This window comes from Podarcis melisellensis (assembly GCF_964234715.1).
Source record: "Podarcis melisellensis genome assembly, chromosome: 8".
Taxonomy (NCBI): domain Eukaryota; kingdom Metazoa; phylum Chordata; class Lepidosauria; order Squamata; family Lacertidae; genus Podarcis; species Podarcis melisellensis.
This window is the reverse complement of record NC_138540.1, coordinates 64,951,842-64,970,387: the sequence shown is the minus strand read 5'-3', so window position 1 is coordinate 64,970,387 and position 18,546 is coordinate 64,951,842. Positions and strand designations below refer to the sequence as shown.

The 18,546-nt window shown below is 44.6% G+C and overlaps 1 protein-coding gene across 1 annotated transcript in view; it reads left to right on the top strand.

The window, feature by feature from the left end:
- The window catches only part of CRYBG2 (crystallin beta-gamma domain containing 2), a 61,153-nt gene that overhangs the window by 31,129 nt on the left and 11,478 nt on the right, over positions 1-18,546 (top strand). Inside the window, exons 4-10 of the mRNA XM_081920473.1 lie at positions 5,389-9,697; positions 11,741-11,788; positions 11,922-12,040; positions 12,977-13,133; positions 14,078-14,217; positions 17,269-17,395; positions 18,110-18,145. Coding sequence (XP_081776599.1) covers positions 5,389-9,697; positions 11,741-11,788; positions 11,922-12,040; positions 12,977-13,133; positions 14,078-14,217; positions 17,269-17,395; positions 18,110-18,145 — 4,936 coding nt within the window. The remainder of the gene's footprint in view (positions 1-5,388; positions 9,698-11,740; positions 11,789-11,921; positions 12,041-12,976; positions 13,134-14,077; positions 14,218-17,268; positions 17,396-18,109; positions 18,146-18,546) is intronic.

Below are 18,546 nucleotides of genomic sequence, written 5' to 3'. Positions count from 1 at the left end.
AATGCTTTAAAAAAATCTGACAAATTACCTATGTGTTGGCCTCATATAATATCTTGCTTTTTTATTTCAAGCAGTCCATATCTCAGAACAGTAGAGGAAGTTTCCCTCCTGTTTCCATGGAATTGTGTTTGGAACGCTGTTGGTGGCTTGGCAGGGTGAAAGCACAAACCTGACTCACCTGGAGATTAATGCCTTGTCAGACTAAGCAGGTCAGGACACATTGAATTTCTCAACCCCTGTCTGCTTCTCTGTTGTAGAAAGGAAAGGCTGAGTTGACTTGGCTCAGATGGCATTTACAAGCACTGGTCAGCAATTCAGGTTAGGAATAGAGCAACAGGTTTGCCACTTAGGTGTGCCTCCTTTTTTCCTTTCTGGGCAGGGATCCCAGGCCTTCAGCAGCTGCATGATAGGTAAGAATAAAACAGGTGTATTTCCTGCTAGGGCAAAAAGGTGGCTATCCTATCATTACATAATTTTAAAAAGAGAGGGGAGGGAGGAAGAGGGAGAGGGACAGGAGGTTCATCCCTGCCCTTTTAAATGTGCACGGTTTTTATTAAAACTTTGGGACCTGAAGGACACCAGAGAGGAACATTGCCTGCATACTACCACCCTACTCTGGCCAAAAGAGGGAACTACATGCAAAAACAACAATGAGCTTAATAACAAATACTAAATATATTTTTTTATCAAAGATAAAAAAACTAATCTAAATACAAACACAAACCAAAAGGAGGGGGGGAAAGGAAAAAGAACTTCTGATTCTTCTTCTGTCAGCTACAATATAGAAAATTATTCAATACATCCAAGGTAACATCCAACAATTCCACTTTCTACAAACCAATATTTTCTTTAATCTTCAAACCTAGATATTATAAATTCAATTTCTTTTTCATGCAAAAGTCTATAAGGGGTTTCCAATCTTTAGTAAATATTGATAATGATTTTTCTCTGATTTAACACATTAATTTTGCCATCTCAGTGAAGTCCAGTAATTTTAGCAACCATTCTTCCATGGTAGGTAAGGATCTTTCCATCTTTGTGCATATAAAAGTCTCGTCACTGTGATCATGTATTGAAATAATGATCCATAGTCTTTTTCTAATTGTATATCCATTATTCCTAGCAGGAAAAGTTCTGGCTTCAGTTGAATATAAAACTTTAAAATCTTCTGCATCAATGTATTTATTTGTAGCCAATATTTCTCTGCTTTTCTACAAGTCCACCAAGCATGATAAAATGTCCCTTCACATTTTTTCACACTTCCAGCAAACATTTAGGACACCTTTATACATTTTAAATAATTTCGCTGGAGTTACATAGCAGCGAGAAATCATTTTATTTATAAAAACAATCTTTAAATCAACACAGTGCAAATTTTAGCCCTGAGTCTCATGGCAGCTTAAAAGACAAAATAATTTATCACTGCATAAGCTTTTGTGGACTACAGTTACTTCAATAGATGTATGAAGGGTTATCCTGACTTGCTGGTATATACATGGTTGGGGAGTAGAGAGAATATTATATGGTGGGATTCCTTTTTTTTAAAAAAAAGTTAAATTTGTTAATTGGCTTACCAATGTCAGGATGTCTATGTTATCAACAACGTTTTGGGGTGAATGGCCACTGTTAATAATGGAATTATCATAATCTGTATTTTTCTGCATTTCATTTTCTTCTGACCTGACTGTTTACAATCCTCTAACCTTCAATCTGCAGCTCAGAATAACGCTTTATGCATCTAGTGAAGTGCCGCCGAATTTTCTGTTGCCAGTATATAGTATATGGATCAGGCCCTCTGCTGTACTTGCAAAAGAATACATAATTTTGCATTAAAGTTGTATACCCTTTGTCATATGCAAATTTATGCCTTCAATGGGGGCAGAGGACCCAAAAATAAATCACATCACAAACAAGTAGACAGACAGACAGACAGACAGACAGGACTGTGAATAGTTGAAGCTTTCCCCATCACTGGATTTCCACACTAGAAAAACTTACCTGTTTGATTTCTGCCTGCCACACAGCACTGCTCTCCCCCAATGCAAACCATGCAAAGAACTCAAATTAAGAGCAAAAGCAAAAAAATTAAAAAATGGGCACCTTAATTTTTGAATACCTGTGACTAAGGTAATGAGACACTAGAATTAAAAAAAAACCCAAAAAAACCCACAAAGGAAGGCAAGCAGCTCCCCACCCTTCATGCTCGATTTATTGCTGCATTCCATTCCTGCCACTTTAAAGCAAAGGACAAACACAAACCTGTTTGCCAACCTTGGTAAACAGCAACTAAACTACTCGAAGTGTGTGCAGTTTTGCATTTTAAAACCACTTTTCTCATCATTGGTCCCTTTTCAAAATTGTTTGGTCGGGTGAGATTTATGCTGCAGCACTGGCTCTGTATGAGGTCAGAATTCCCCAAATGCCAGGTTGCTATACATTTATGTAGGATATAATGAAGGTGTCCCTGTTCCTGTTGATTTTAGGAATAACACAACCAAAATGATTAACAAAGCAGGGGGGCGCTGTATTCTAGGTGAAGCATTTGAACTGATACCACTCCTTAAAATATTTGACCCCTAGTTGTCCTAGTTGAATTTCATGCTTTGAGACTAACAAGGTTAGCAGCAGCTGCTCCCACCGCTAGGTATGGAAGAAATTGCCAAGTCTTGGTTGCACCTTGCAAGTCATTGCATCTTTATTTGTATAAGTTCTTATAATGACCAGCTTGAAGGAAAGGGTGAGGTGGGTGGACAAGTGGCAGCTGGTTTCTCAGTCAGGCCAGTGCAGTAGTAAGTCCTGCTCCTCTAGGGGTGGCGAACCTTCTTGAATCCGAGGGCCGCATTTCCTTCTGCATACACTTCTGGGGGCCGCATGCCAGTAGTAGGTGGGGCCCTGAGGTTAAAGTAAGCAGGGCAACAAATGTAACATTTATCTTTGCAGACTGTCCTACTTTTGGCGACCCCAAACCAGGACGTGCCTCTTCCGGGACGTGTGCCTGGGTGAGTCACATGACCCGTGCCATGCTTTCTTTGGGGCAAGAGTGCAGTGCAACAGCGAGCAAGAGTGCGACACCCAAAATGGCCGCTGCGATCTCACACACGAAAAACCAGGATGCTCGGTTTTTTGCACAAACCTGTTTATTCTCCAACTAGACAGGCAAGAGACATTCTCAGAATTCAAGGACACCTTCCAGCCAGGCAAAATCGTGTGCTGTATGTAATAGGGGTAACCACCCACACACTTCCGCTGCGCTTTCTGCTTGTGTGGTGGCACCTTCGGTAAAACTACTTCTTACTGTTTGTAGCAGAGTCTTTCCCCGGAGGCAGAGGACAAGAACAGGAGTCACACTCAAATTCTTCAGCCAAGAGCTTTTTTATTGCTTGACTGGTTGCACAAGCATTTCTCTTACAAGCTATTTACAGTCCTTCTTTCTCTCTCCACCATGGTATAATCTCAGTGTGAGAGTGTGTGCTTTCCTCGTGAGGAAATTGCAGCCTGCAACTTCCTCCCTTTATTTGCACCTCCAGCTGACACCAATCAAGCCTAGAGTGCCACTCCTACACACTAAAGACAGTGGTGGCCAAACTCAGCCCTCCATAACAGTACGAATCAAAGCCAGTGAGGGGCATGGCCTGGAGAGAGTTCCCAGGGCCAGACAGAGAAGCCTAGAGGACCATATCTGCCCATCTCTGCTGCTCCATTTCTCCCTCTGGTGCAGCTGGGTGGAATGGCTGATACTAGATGACAGTTGAGAGAAGGAAAGAGACGAAAGGCAGCAAAAGGTGTGACTCCCACCGTCCCACCTCTCCCTTTTATCTGGTCCCATGTTGATTTTGGTTGTGCAGCTACTGCTTCTTTTCAGCAGTGGTTTATGTTTCCAGCATTTCAGTTGCTTAATTTTTTTAAATGGCATGCACTTCTTTTTATGGCTTACATCGCTCTGGATACTTTCTTAGAAAAGTGACTCATAAATAGTTTACATAAAATAAGAATGCATATGTAAACACACCCACCCACCCCCGGTGATGGCAAGATGGGCAGGGTGTGTGCGCGCACAGGATGACTTGCAGAGTCCTCTCCCATGGCCTGTGGTGGAGAGGAGGGCTGCTGGTGGGAGGGCACTCAGCCACAGCAAAATCTTCAGAAGCAGGAGGTAAGCTTCTGTTGGCTACACTGCCACCAGCAGTAGGCAATAGAGAGCTCTGAAATGGGGGCTCTTTGAAGTGGAATGCAGGATGCTGGTGGTTTGGCATTTCTCTGCTGGATCCAAAGCCCCACAGATCCCTTTAGAGGCCTGATCATCAGGCCCCTCAGCTGTGTGAACTTAGAGCTGGTGCAACAAACGAGAGTTGGCGTGGGGGAAAGAAACTGCCTGCCCACCTCCTTCCACTCTGACCAGGATGAGTACCAAGGTTTGGAATGTGGCAATCAATCTGTTGCTTTGTTGCTCTCCATCCAGGCTTTGGATTGCTCTGTAATTATTATTTTTTTAACTGGCATTTGTGATTTGAGAAATTGTGCCATGCCATTATGGTTCAGATCTGTTCCAAAATCCATATCGTCACCTGTACAATCGTATTTCAATCAAATGCTAGCACGTGCTACTGTGCTTGCGTATAATTAATAGGCCCTGGCTGTGGTTCAGTCAGTGCCTTTGATCATAAACTACTAGTTGTCTTTCAAGCCATTCAGAAGATTCCCATAGCCCCTGGATTGGTTCTAATCCACCGTTTTGCAATCACTGGGCTGGATGACCTTTTAAACAGACCATCCCAGACCAAGTATGTGATGATTCTGCGTTCTCTGGAGAATGAGTGTAGATAATTGGGGCCCTTGTAAAGGAACAAAGGTTTGTCGAAATAGTCATTTAAAAAGTAGGAAGTTTTCAAGGGGGAGGAGTATAATAGAATAGAAGCACGAAGGGATTTTTACGTTGGCTCAGAGTGGGGAAACTTTGCCAACCCAAGGGCCACATTCCTTTCTGAGGGCCACATGCCAGTGTGGGGTGGGGACAGGGCCAAAAGTGGGTGAGACAACAAATGTAAATTTTATCTTTGTACAGTAGGCTGGTCTCTATACACGCGCTCACCCCTCTTTATCACCCATCCAGTCATGCAAGAGGCATTATCAGAATTCAAGGACACATTCCAGCTGGGCAAAAATACTCAAAAAGGGTGCAAAGCTGGATTGTGGAGACTTGTGGCCTGGGGAGAGGGTGGATGGCTTCAGGAGATCCCCAAGGTCTAAAGAGAGAGATTTGCGGGGGGTGTGTGTTGAATTTGGCTACTGGGTCTGTGTTTCCCCACTCCTGCTGCAAAAAGTTTAATGAGTCTCTTGTTTCCTCTTGGCCTGACCATTTCTTTTGACCTTTCTGTGCCCTGTCTCTAGCTTTTCTGAGTCAAGAGGACTCTCCGTGGCACCTGAAAGCGAAGGACCTCAGCCTACAGGACCATTTGACATTGGAAGAAGCCTCCTTTGTACCCAGTACAGAATGGAGGAGGTCGCTGGTGGGTCTCGCTCCGCTCAGAGCAGGTCAGGGGGATCCACTGCAACTGCCTCGCTCAGAAGGAAGACAACACCTTCTGATCTTCTGAAGGAAGAGACCAAACCTTCCTTTGGCAAAGTCTCAGATGTGACACAGATGCTGGAAAGAGGAAGTACCAGAAACAGAGGCAACAGCCCCTCCAGAGTGTCCGTGTTGCTCGAGGCCTGGGAGAAAGGGCTTGTAGGCACGGGCACCATTGGCCCATCTTCCTCAACAGGCATCAGGGACTCCCGTTCCCCCGTGCCCACCAGGCGCAGCTTTTCATCCAAAGATGCCCCCCACCCACTTCTCTCAGAAAATACCAGGAGTTCTCTTTCTCCCACAAATGCCAGGCAGCCCATTTCTCCAGCAGGTAGCAGGCGACCCCTTTTTCCAGCTGATACCAGGCGGCCCCTTTCCCCAGCAGATAGCCAGCGGCCCCCTTTTCTAGCAGAGACCAGGAGGTCCCGATCTCCAACACATACCAGGCTGTCCTCCTCAGCAGCAGAGACCAGGAACTCCTTCTCTTCAGCAGAGACCAGGCGGTCCCGATCTCCAGCACATACAAGGAGGTCTTCTTCACCAGCAGAGACCAGGAACTCCTTCTCCTCATCAGAGACCAGGCGGTCCCAATCTCCAGCTGATATAAAGGAGTCACCATCTCTGGCAGACACCAGAAACTCCTTCTCTTCAGCAGAGACCAGGCGATCCCGATCTCCAGCACATACAAGGAGGTCTTCTTCACCAGCAGAGACCAGGAACTCCTTCTCCTCACCAGAGACCAGGCGGTCCCAATCTCCAGCAGATGTAAAGGAGTCACCATCTCTGGCAGACAGCAGGAACTCCTTCTCTTCAGCAGAGACCAGGCGATCCCGATCTCCAGCACATACAAGGAGGTCTTCTTCACCAGCAGAGACCAGGAACTCCTTCTCCTCACCAGAGACCTGGCGGTCCCATTCTCCAGCAGATATAAAGCAATCTCCAACAGATACCAGGAGCCCCTTATCCTCACTAGAGACTAGGCGGTCCCATTCTCCAGCTCATACCAGGCAGTCTTCTTCACCAGCAGAGACTAGACGGTCCCATTCTCCAGTAGATATAAGGCGGACTCCATCTCCTGCAGATACCAGACACTCCTTCTTCCCATCAGAGACCAGGCGGTCCCGTTCTCCAGCACATACCAGGCGGTCTCCTTCACCGGCAGATGCCTTGTTGTCCTTCTCAGAGAACAGGCGGTCCCATTCTCCAGCAGATTTAAGGCGTTCTCCTCTAGCAGATACCAGGCTTCCTTTCTCCCCATCACAGACCAGGCGGTCCCGTTCTCCAGCAGATACAAGGTTTTCTTCACCAGCAGAGACCAGCCGTTCCCTTTCGCCTGCAAATAGCAGGACATCTTGCCTCATGACAGATACCCAGGGCTCAGCAAGTTTCCAGCCTTTGCCTCCTCCAGTAGAGAGCCGCTACTCATCTGCTGTGGCAGATGACCATCGCTCCTCTTCCACAGCAGATACACAGTGTTCATCTTCTTTACCAGTCGACAGATACTCATATTCTGTGGCAGATATTAGACGCTTATATTCCTCAGCCGACACCAAGTGTCCGCCTTCCCCAGCAAACACCAGGCACCCAGTTTCTTCGGCAGAAACCAAGCACCCAACTTCTCTGGCAGATGCCAGACACCCGTCTTCCTCAGCAGACACCAAGCAGACATTGTGTTCAGCAGAAAACAAGCTCCCAACCTCCCCAGTAGATGGCAAACACACACCTTCCCCGTCAGACGCCAAGTGCCTATCTTCCTCAGCAGAACCCAAGCACTCATTTTCTTCTGCAGAAAGCAAGCGCTCCTCTTCCCCAGCAGGTTCTAGAAGTTTCTCTCCCACATCAGATGGGAAGCCCTCTTGCTCTCCCAGCCCACGGAGAGATTTTACAGCTCACGGTCCTGTGTTTGCTCAGGTGTACACCCCAGCTTCAAAGCCAAAGAGCCTGTCAGGAACAGAGACACAAGATGCTAATAGCACCATAGTAGCTGGATCCCAGGCAGGAAACCACTGTGGTAGTGCTACTGACACCCCTCTGGCAACTAGATTTCAGAGAGAGAGCCTCATCTCAAGCACAGATGGCTCTCAGGAGGAACCTCTCCCTGTTCTTCCTATCAGCACTGGAGCAATGGAATCCCAGAGGGAAAGCCATGTGCCAAATGGTGCTAGCTCCAGTATAATCACCAGATCCCTGACAGAAAGTGCCCAGCCCAGTGCCATAATACTTAGATCCCAAACAGAAAACTACAAGTCACAAGTTGCCAACACTACTTCTTTGGGTGGATCCCTGGGGGAAAGTTACATGCCCAACACCACAAGCACTAAACCTCCCAGTGGGCCCTGTGTGCTAAGTCCCTTTCCTCGTGTTGTAAGCTCCAGCACTGTAGCCAAATCTCAAACCCAGTGGTATGGCCCCAATGGCAACAGCATGGTCGTCTTTAGGTCTGAACGGCAAGTCATCGTACCCCAAGCTGGAACCACCACTGTCTACAGAGCAGGGCAAGAAATTATCATGTCCAGCTCTGGGACAGGGAGTGCAAGCAAAGCCCTGCAAGGAAAGTCCCTTGTGCCAAGCTCTATCAGCTCCCTGCCGCCAAAAGAAAACTTGCAGTCCCAGAGTGACCTCCCTGATGACAAGTCCCCACAGGGGAGCCCTGCATCCCTTCCAGATGATGTTTGCAACTGCTCCATAGCAGGATCCGAGCAAGAAAGCTGCATGACTCAATCCAGAAGTGCCGGTGTGAGTGACGCCCAAAGGCAAAGGTGTATGCTTCTGCCAAACCCTGCATTCACATCAAATAGAGATGCTACCACACTCAGGGAGGGAGTTGCTCCTTTGAGCATGTCCGAGAGAGACTGCAGCCCGCACGCCAAACCTGCATTCCAGAGGCACAGCAACTTGTTTACATCAAGCAGGTCTGAAAGGGAACAAAGCATGCCTGATCCAGATGGCCCTGTAACAAATGGGTCAGAACAGGAGAACAACCTCTCAAGAGCAAAGAAGGCCAACACATCTGCATCCCAAGGACTTCGTTGCTCTTCGGATGCTGCAGAAGAAACCAACATGCTTAGAACCTCTGCTGAATCCCAGGAATCTGTGACAAGGGAACAAAAATCCACCGCCTGGAATGAGCTAAAGGAAGAACAAGCTTATCCCAGAAAAGATTCCCCTGTGTTTGCACTGGAACCAGCCATTCCCCCTACCGAATCAAACTCCTCCCATGAACCTCCAAGCCAGGAAGCAGGACACAGCAGCAGGACAGCAGAAGAGGAACCTGAAGAAGCTGTGGACATGGAGCTTTTTGTAGACACCCTCCGTAATATGGATCCCCCTGAACTCCACAAGCCCCTGAAGCTCCTCCTGAGGCCTCCACGTCCTTCCACGTTTGCAAAGCACACATCCCTTCCACCTATCGACGAGGACCACGTCGCTCCCAAGTCAAAGCTTCCTCTCCCAGCAGCAATAGGTGAGCTTTTTGCTCTTACCGAGGAGAGGAACTCAGAGGGAGAAAAAGAAATGGAGGAGGAAGAAGATGAGATGGAGGAAATAGAGAACCCATATCTTACCAAGGATGAAAAGTCATGGGAGAACAGCCAGGCCAGAGAGACATACCCTTGGGAAAACAAGACGTTCAAGACCGAGGAGGAGATTGGCTCTTTCCTGGGGAAGTTGCAGGAAGGGGCTGCAGATGTGAAGGCCAAAGCCATCGCTCCTAAAGCTATCGCCAACCAGAGCAACTTAATCAGAGCAAACATTCTCAAAGGGCTTACTCTTTTGTCTGGCTTCTCAGACAAGAAACCTGTGGAAGATAAGCCTTATTCTCGCTTGGACAACAGTCTCCTCTACAGCAGGTTCATCTCCCCAGAGAAATCTCAACAAAAAGTCCTGGAAAAATGGAAAGAAGGAAGAGATTTGCCCACACTCCTGGCTCCGGCTGCCCAAAAAGTCAACAGGGAATGCCAGACATCTCCAAATGAGCTTCTGCTGAAGGCACCTGAAAATCTGAGTTCTGAATCACCGCCATCTGCGCTGCAAGCTGAGCCTGCCTTTGGGGTGCCAGGTGCAGACGATAGCTCCCAGCAGGTTACTCTTCTGTCCATAGAAACAAACTCTCTTCCCCAGTCGAAAGCTCAGGTAAGTCAGTCTGCACTGTGTAGTGAAGGGTTCCTTCCATCCTTCTTTCGCTGGCAACAGCTGCAATAATGTCACAAAGAGATTTTGTTGTTTTAGGGCGTTCAGGAAATGTGGACTGTTTGGGGCCCGCGTGGGTGTGTAACAAAAGCGGGGTGCTGTAGCGCAATTCATGCCAATGGGTTCTGTTCCTAGAATCTCCACCTTCGACTTGAAGTGGAACTGGTGGTACAACATCCAGTTGATGCTGAGAGGGTTGAGAAAAGCTGCATTCATAAGGATATTGATTACAGGCCAAAACCACCAAGGTCTTGACTCAACTGTACAGTTTTTAGTCAAGTCACTGGGTGTTTGCACCTGGATGAAGGGCACAAGGGCTTAAGCTTCATTATGTTGTTGTTGATCTTCCCTAATGGCTGCTACAGAGTCGGTGATGCTCATTAAAGAAATTGAAGGGAAGCAGAGGGGTCCATTTAGGACAGGGATGAAGGCTGCGTAGTTGACAGATCACAATGTTCAAGCTTTTGAGACCTGGGACCCACCTTTAATTACAACTTGCAATGTGGAGCCCATTATCATATAGGTCCAATCTTTCCCCACCTCTCCCTCTCTCTGTCATTCTCTTTTCCTTCTTTTTATAATTAATAGATTAAAATGCTTATTTTAGTAATCATTTTTAAAATGTTGATTTAAACACTTAATAAACAAAAACAAAATATACTTATTTTACAACAAAGGGAAAGAGACTGCTGATAATCATATTATTATTCCAAAATAGTTTAAACCATTTCCAGTCTTGCTCAAACTTTGGTTGCTTCCATAGGGATGGGTAAATCTGTCGATTTCAGTTTCTCATTTTTCCTAACTTCAGTTCTGTGCATTTCCATATTGGTTTGCCAATTTAAGGAAAAGTTCTCATAAAAATTCATAAGCATTTTAGTGCAAATTTCTCCTAATGCACAGGTTTGTAAACGTTTTTGCCCAATATGTACATTTTTCAAAGCAATGTCCCCTAATATAATGCATTTTTATGTTTCTTTCACTAATATAATGCATTTTCTATGCTGTTGTCACTCAATATATGCATTTTTATGCACACTTTCACCTAGTATATGCATTTTTTTAGACATTACTTGGCTGCAGAATTCCATTGAAAAATTTGGAAAAGTGTAAATTTCAAAAGGTGGCTGTGTTTAATCTGTAGATTCATGACTGTAGAGTCGCATTTAAATGTGGACTGAATCAGCTTTTCCCCATGTCCCTTACTTCCCAATGATCTGTTTGTTAAGCCTCCATTAAGATCTGTTTGCACAACTTTTGTGGAGAGGTTGGACACCATAAACAATTTGCTGAGTGTTCATTATGATTTGCTAGTGGGAAGGTTGGGCCATGTTCTCTCAAACAATTGTTATCCCACACTTTCCGCAGCATTCAACCATCGCTTTCTTTATGTCAAAAAGTCCTGTTTGTGGGGGGTCATCGCTAGTTGATGTGGAAATGTGGAGAACTGAATTTAAGACTGGAAAAATGAAGAACTGAAATTGGCACATTCGCCCATCCCTAGTCTGACCCAAATCAACAAATCCCACTAGTGCATTGGGGGGGGACTTTCTTCCCCCATGCCCCCTTCCAAATCAGCTCCGCAGGGTCAGGCAAACTTCCTGAACAGCACACAGGGGGAAGAGAAGGAAGGTCACTCTGTTTGGCTTATGCTGACCAAATAATCACCTTAGTATGATGCTGAATACCCCCCAGAGGGACTTTTTGTGTATATGTGTGTGTTATCCACAAACAAGCAATATCTAACTTACAATAAATAAATAAATAAATAAATAAATAAATAAATAAATAAATAAATATCGTATGGGATAGGCAAGGATTATTATCTCCATGTTGTTGATGGAGTGGGTGGGAGTTTTCTTTCCCTCCCAATGCAAATAGTGGTTTCAGAGCAGGAGAGGCATTGGGGTAACTAGATGTTTCTGAAATGTAACCTTTTTTGCACCCTTTTCTTCATTTAATTTTCCATTCATGTTTAAATTGCAGCAAGAGGAAAAGAGGCTTCCGACGAAGATTAATGTGCGACCTGGAAAGGTATGGAGGGTGAAAGGGGGGGGGCTGTTGTTGCCAAATGTCTGGGCAAGGGGCTGATATGCTTGCAGGGAGAAGGTTAAGGGCTGGGTGTTATTGCATTGGTGCTAATCTCAATTTCTGCTTTTCTCACCAGATCATTCTGTACTCTGAGGCAGGCTTTGGGGGTCAGAAGAGAGAAATATGGGGTGATATCACTGATGCCACATCTTGGGAGCTCTCCCACACCATCTCCATCCGAGTGATCCGTGGAGGGTAAGTAAGCCTCTGGGTGATTTGCTTTGGGTTGTGCTGCAGGGAAGGGCCGTGTGTGCTGTGCATATAGAGAAGGGATGGGGAACCTGTGTGGCCCAACAGATGTCACTGGACTCCCAACTCCCATCACTCCCAGGTTTTAGGGCCAACGGTGAAGGGGATGATGGGATTTGTAGTCCAACAATGTCTGGAGGATCCCAGGTCCCCATCTCTACTGTACAGGCAGAAAACACAGTGCTGTGTAGAAGTGAAATCAGAAGCAGATTAAGACGTTTCTCCTAATGCTTAGTCAAAATATGCTCTCCATCCATTGATCCTATTCTTGCCCTCTGACATCTTAAATGGTCAAGGGGCATAATTTCCAGGCAGGGTTCATCTATTATTTTATTTTATATATTAAATATTTAACTTGCCCTTCCTCCCAAAGGAGCCCAAGGCAGCCATTAACAAGAAATAAAACAATAAAGAACATTAAGCACATCTTTAAAATACCTTACAAACAATTCTAATGCAGATGCGGACTGTGAAGGTTCACAACTTAAAAGGCTTCTTGAGAACCGAAACACAGCCAGCCCTCAAAATTTGCACATATCCAAATTTTGTGAAGTGGTACTTCAACCAGCGTTTGCAAAACATACAAAGTGCACATAAAAATTACCACATTAGTGAAAACAGCATACAAAAATGCATTTAAGAGACATTGCTTGCAAAAATGTGTACATTAGTCAAAACTGCAAACAAAAATGTTTATATTCAGAGAAATTTGCACTTAAATGCTCAAGTACTTTCCATGAGGATTGTAAAAATAAATGAATTGCAAACTGCGGTGGAAATGTGAAGAACTGAAATTAAGATTGGAAAAATGAGAGGCTGAGATAACTGAAATAGTTACTCACAACTCTACTTGGAACTAACCCAATGTCATGTACTTGCCAGCTGGGTAATGTACGAGAAGCCACGGTTCCATGGGCGGAAGTGTGTGCTGGCAGAAGGGGATGTGGAGATCACCAACCCTTGGAGAATGTTCCACAAAGAAGGGGCAGCAGCTGAGAATGCTCCATTCCATATCGGCTCACTCAAGAGGGTTGTGCGGGTAAGCAGGACTCCTTTCCATTTGTGAGTAACGTCTTTCTACTTCTTGCGGAAGCCGGTTGTTTGGAAATGCAGGTCTCATACCAGCCTTCCTCAACCTTGAGCTCCCAGATTTTGTTGGACTACAACTCCCATCATACTTGGCCATTGTTCATGTTGTGTGGGAATATCATGTGGGGAAGGCTGCTCTAGACATTGTGATGGATGGATGGGAGGAAGGGAGGAGAATGGGGCAGGGAGCAAGATTGCATTATGCCTATAAACTGCGGGCAGAGGCAGATTTTGGGAAGCACAACCAGGTCAGTGGCACTGGGGACCTTCTTCTCAACAATTCTGGTGGTTTGTTTCCTAAATAAAGCTCAACAACTTTGCGGGTGTCAGGAATTTTCCTTTTTGAAATACGGCAACCCTTTTTCATTGAATGTATGCAAAGAACTTATTTGAGTTGTTAGTGACCACATTTGGATGTAACACTAAACCATGGGTTAGCATGACATGAATGAGCTACTCTTCCCAGAGCTTGCATTCTCCTCTCCCTCCCACATTACCGAAAGGAGAAGCCTAGAAGCTTTTTCTTCCAGTTTTAGCAATTGTGACCAGTTGGGGTGTTTGAGAAGGCAGTGACGCAGCCTCCCAGCGGTAGCATCAGGATAGGAATGGGGCAGGGTGACACCAGTGAGGTTGGGAGGCTGCTGCATCGAGTGGCATTGATTGCATTGGTCCTTACTTATGTGCTCTTGGGCATTGGACTTCAGTCATTATGTTTGCAACCCTAATGTCAGCACAGGCCTTTGGAACTCTTCCAAGTAAGATATCTCTGTCCCCTGGCAGTGTAGTAATTGGACTTTGCGGTACATTTCTGGATGCTGGAAATCAGTTTGGCGAGGAAACAAAGAGTTCTGTAGTTGTTTCCCCCCTTTCACAGGCCAATCCTCTCTGTTTCAGGATTACAGGATTCCTGAGATCAATTTGTTTTCTGAGGAGAATGGAGAAGGCAGAAAACAGAAGTTCACAGATTCCGCAGAGGACACACGAATTCACAACGAGCCATTGCAGGCAGCTTCTATAATTGTGCACTCTGGCCTGTAAGTGACAGTTTTTAAATGCTTTAAGCATTCATGATGTGAGAAGTGATCTAGAACTAGGGATGGAGGAGAAAATAAGTTTGGTTTGGATTTTAATGTGAACTTACCTAATTCGCAACCAAATGCAGAAATGGGTACGCTAGCGGAAAGTGTGCACAAAAATGTGTACATTATATGCGTATATACATACAAAATGCATTATATTATGGGAAAGAGTTCTGTGTGCATATGTATATGTTTCCTCATTTTTCAACACAGCACGGGTATTTGATGGTCTGGGGAGGTAGATAATCTGATTTTTTTGCACAGGATCACAGCCTGGAGGATTATTGTGCAAAGGCTAAATTGTGACCGGGACACACTTTGGCCTGGCTTGCAAGTAATGCAAACTATAGTTTGTTTGTTTGTACAAACACACTCCAGCCAGCCAACTATGGTTCATTTGTGGCCATCAAACCAGAAACTATGGTTTGAGATTGGCTTATAAATTTCAGTTTATGTTATTCTCGGTTTCTCATGACACTGAACCCACAATTCTAGTTTAATCCTAGTTTGTTTCAGCACCTCACACAACTCTGGCAACAGAGGTGCAAGTCAACAGCACTTAGGGGGGAAAAACCAGTATTAGATTAAGCAAGCCATGGTTACTTAGCTCATCTGCAAACCACAGCTAAAGCAAACCATTGCTTTGTGATACATGTGAACATTGCTATATATTTATTGAGAAGTGGAACTACGGCAAAGCAGTTTGGGTCATATGTTTCTTTCATATTACAATCTTCCAGGGTGGGTATATGTTTCTTTCATATTACAATCTTCTTCCTAAACTTGGTGGGGTTTTTTGCCCATGTTTGGGGTTACAAGTTGGCTGTACGCAGCAATGATTAGCTTGTGGCAATGCATCTCTGAATATCACTCCCTGGGAAACAACAGTGGATGAGTGTTGTGGCGCAGGCTTCCGAGAAGCATCTGTCTGGGCACTGAGAACAGAATGCTGGACTAGATGAACCTTTGGTCTGAACCAACAGGTCTCATCTTATGATCTTATCATGAACCTGCCTCCCTAGGATCAGTTTTTCACCTCTATTGCTGATCAACTGCATTTGTCGAAACCATTGAAAAGCTGTGGGGGGAGCTAAACTTGTTCAGCAGGAGAAAAAACAACACTAAGTCCTCTTTTTAAAGTACACACCCTGAGTTGATTTCAGCTCAGCCCAACCTGTAAAGCACCTCTGGCATAGGTCCATTTAATTTTTTTTTTATAAACATATTTGTTATGTGCAAATCCTCTCATGACTCAGTGGTAGTTAAAGGTTCATGGCTTCATTTGCATAACTTTCCAGCTAGCAAGTGTGTGTTCAGCCTTTCTTTTGTACACATATTTGTAGCAATTTGTAAATCCACACTTGACCTAATGGGAGGGATGTGCAATAGCTTGCAACACTGAGCTTGGGGTTAGATTTGATAGATGTATTTTAGTCAAGCGACAAGTGGGACCTGCTGTCCTAGTGCTAGAGGTCTGAGTTTGGGGGCAGGCTCTCAGCTTGGAACATGAACATTTTATTTATTAAATTGAAATTATTTAACACGATTCATATACCGCTTAAGCATCAAAGGCTCCAAGCAGTCTGCATAAGATATACATTAAAATTACAGATAAAATATAAATAAAAATCAGATGCTAGAAAGATGTTAGGCTAAAAACAATCCAATAAAAATCAGCATTATGAAGCATTTATATTATCTCTTTATGTCATAAAATGCGTATACCACAAAGCGGTTTACAAAAAAAAAAAAGATACAACAATAAAATTAACACTAAGAAAAATGAACAACAATGATTTAAGACTTTCAAAAAATTAAAATAACAATAGGCTAAAACAGATTAAAATACGTGTCAACTTTCTAAACATCTGAGTAGGCTTGTCTAAACAAAAAATGTTTTTTAGCATTATGAAATAAAACTACAATTTGCATAAAATATATATTAAAAGTAGGGATAAAACCAGATATTTAAAACAAGTTAGGCTTTAAAAAGCAAAATAAAATCAACGGTTTTAAAATATACATTAAAAAATAAAATTATGTATTAAAATACAATTCAAATTTACATGGCTCCCTTAAACAAAAAGTTTTTAGCAGGTGCTGAAAACTATACAGTGAAGGCACCTGCCTAATAATCGCTGCAAAGGAAGTTCCAAATTATTGGTGCTGACACACTGAAGCGTCAGTTCAGAACAAACATGTGGTTTTGCTGGTATTTCTCTTTAACTGGGTGAGGCTTGAGAAGAGGGAAGTGGGAAGTGTGTCCTTCCTTTCCACTCTGCTGGAGCTTCCCTGTATACAGGGAGGGGAGCTTTTTAAACCCCCACCCCTAATCCCCATGCCCAAAATATGTACTGTTAACTGTTAGGGGCTTAAGAAGGTCAGTTCCCTCCTATTCTCCACCTCATCCTGAAAATGTCTCAGAAGCACAGAAGTCCCTGTCTTCAGCTGCTGGAGACAGAGCTAGGGGCTTAATATTGGTCTGAGTGTTGAGTGGACTAGACTCTTCAGAACAGGATAAGACCAAACTCCTGCTTTTTATATCTCACCTGGCTGCATCATGGTAAACTGTAAACTATGGTTTACTATGCACAAGCAAAATGGCACCTGTTTCGCTCCTTCCAGCTACCTTCTCCTGGCACTGGGAGGAGACGAACCATGTTCCCTGGCTTAGCATTATGTCGAAACCTGGGATTGTGGTCTGCTCCCTCGCAGTGAACTACATTCTGTAGCCAAGGCTTGTTCTTCACTCGTTGAATATGGCTTGTTGGAGCAAAACCATGATCCCTGGTTGGGATGCTAAGCTAAGGGATTCTGATGTGTTTACTCCCAGCATATGCTTTATGGTTTACCATGATGTTCGAACATGACTGCTGTCTTTCCAATCACAGGTTATGCATTCCTCTCTCCTTCCAGGGCTGCCGCTAGGATGTGCTTTTCAGTTCATTGGGCACATGACACTACAGAGTTTTAGCAGACATTCATGGTTCTCTCTATGCTCCACAGGTGGCTTGTTTACTCAAAACCCTTCTTTGACGATGATCCTTATGTCTTAGAACCTGGTGGGTATCCCAGTTTGCGAGCCTGGGGAGCCAAGGACCCCTCAATCTGCTCCATGCATCCAATTAAGATGGTAAGTGTTGTTTGGCAGCATCTTCCTCCTGTTTTCAACCTTAAGGTAAAGGGACCCCTGACCATTAGGTCCAGTTGCAGACGACTCTGGGGTTGCTGCTCTCATCTCGCTTTATTGGCCGAGGGAGCCGGTGTACAGCTTCCGGGTCATGTGGCCAGCATGACTAAGCCACTTCTGGCGAACCAGAGCAGCGCACGGAAATGCTGTTTACCTTCCTGCCAGAGCAGTACCTATTTATCTACTTGCACTTTGACGTGCTTTCGAACTGCTAGGTTGGCAGGAGCAGGGACCAAGCAATGGGAGCTCACCCCATCGTGGGGATTTGAACCAGTGACTTTCCGATCGGCAAGCCCTAGGCTCAGTGGTTTAGACCACAGGGCCATCCGCGTCCCTTAGCCTGGCATAAACTGGGATCATTATAAGTGATGGACAGCTTATAAATCTAAATCATAAATATATGTTGGGGCATGAGTGTCCAAGCTATCCATTTGCTTGTGGTTTCCTGTTTACACTTTAGAAGGCAGGCTTGAACTGCATGGAGACAGCAAATTTTTTTTGGAAAGAATGACATTTTATATTTGAAAAGCCCCGCTACGTCAGATCTAACACACATCTAGTCCACCATCCTGTTCTCGCAATGTCAGAGTGGTCCATGAAAAGGAAGATGGGCAGATCCACTCACAGAATTCTCACTCTGGCTTATTCTTGTTTTAGGGCTGTCCTGTCGTGGAAAAGCCTGGCGAGCCCAAGGTAAGAGGGGGAAATAATTGCTGCTGAATTTGATCCTATGGCAAAAATACTTCCCAGCAGAAAAGGGGGCTAGAGGACTTAAGCTAGCTATAGCATTGCACATTGCAGCAAGAGGCATCAGCAAATCTTTGTTTGGAATAAGCTAAAGTCTTTATTAATTTATATCCACTGTACTGAGTGGAAAAAGTCATTAGACAGTTAATCTACCTAGGGAAAGAAAACTTAAGTGGTCTTCCTGGGTTGTGAGTTCAGTTTCTCTTTTCTTGTTTCACCTTTCCTCTTTCCTTCTGCCATTACCTGTAATTCATCAGGCATTACTGAGTAAAATATGTCGTTTAAAGTTTGCAAAAACACACTCTACAACAGGCATTTCACATTTTGGAGCTCAGAAAACTGAAATG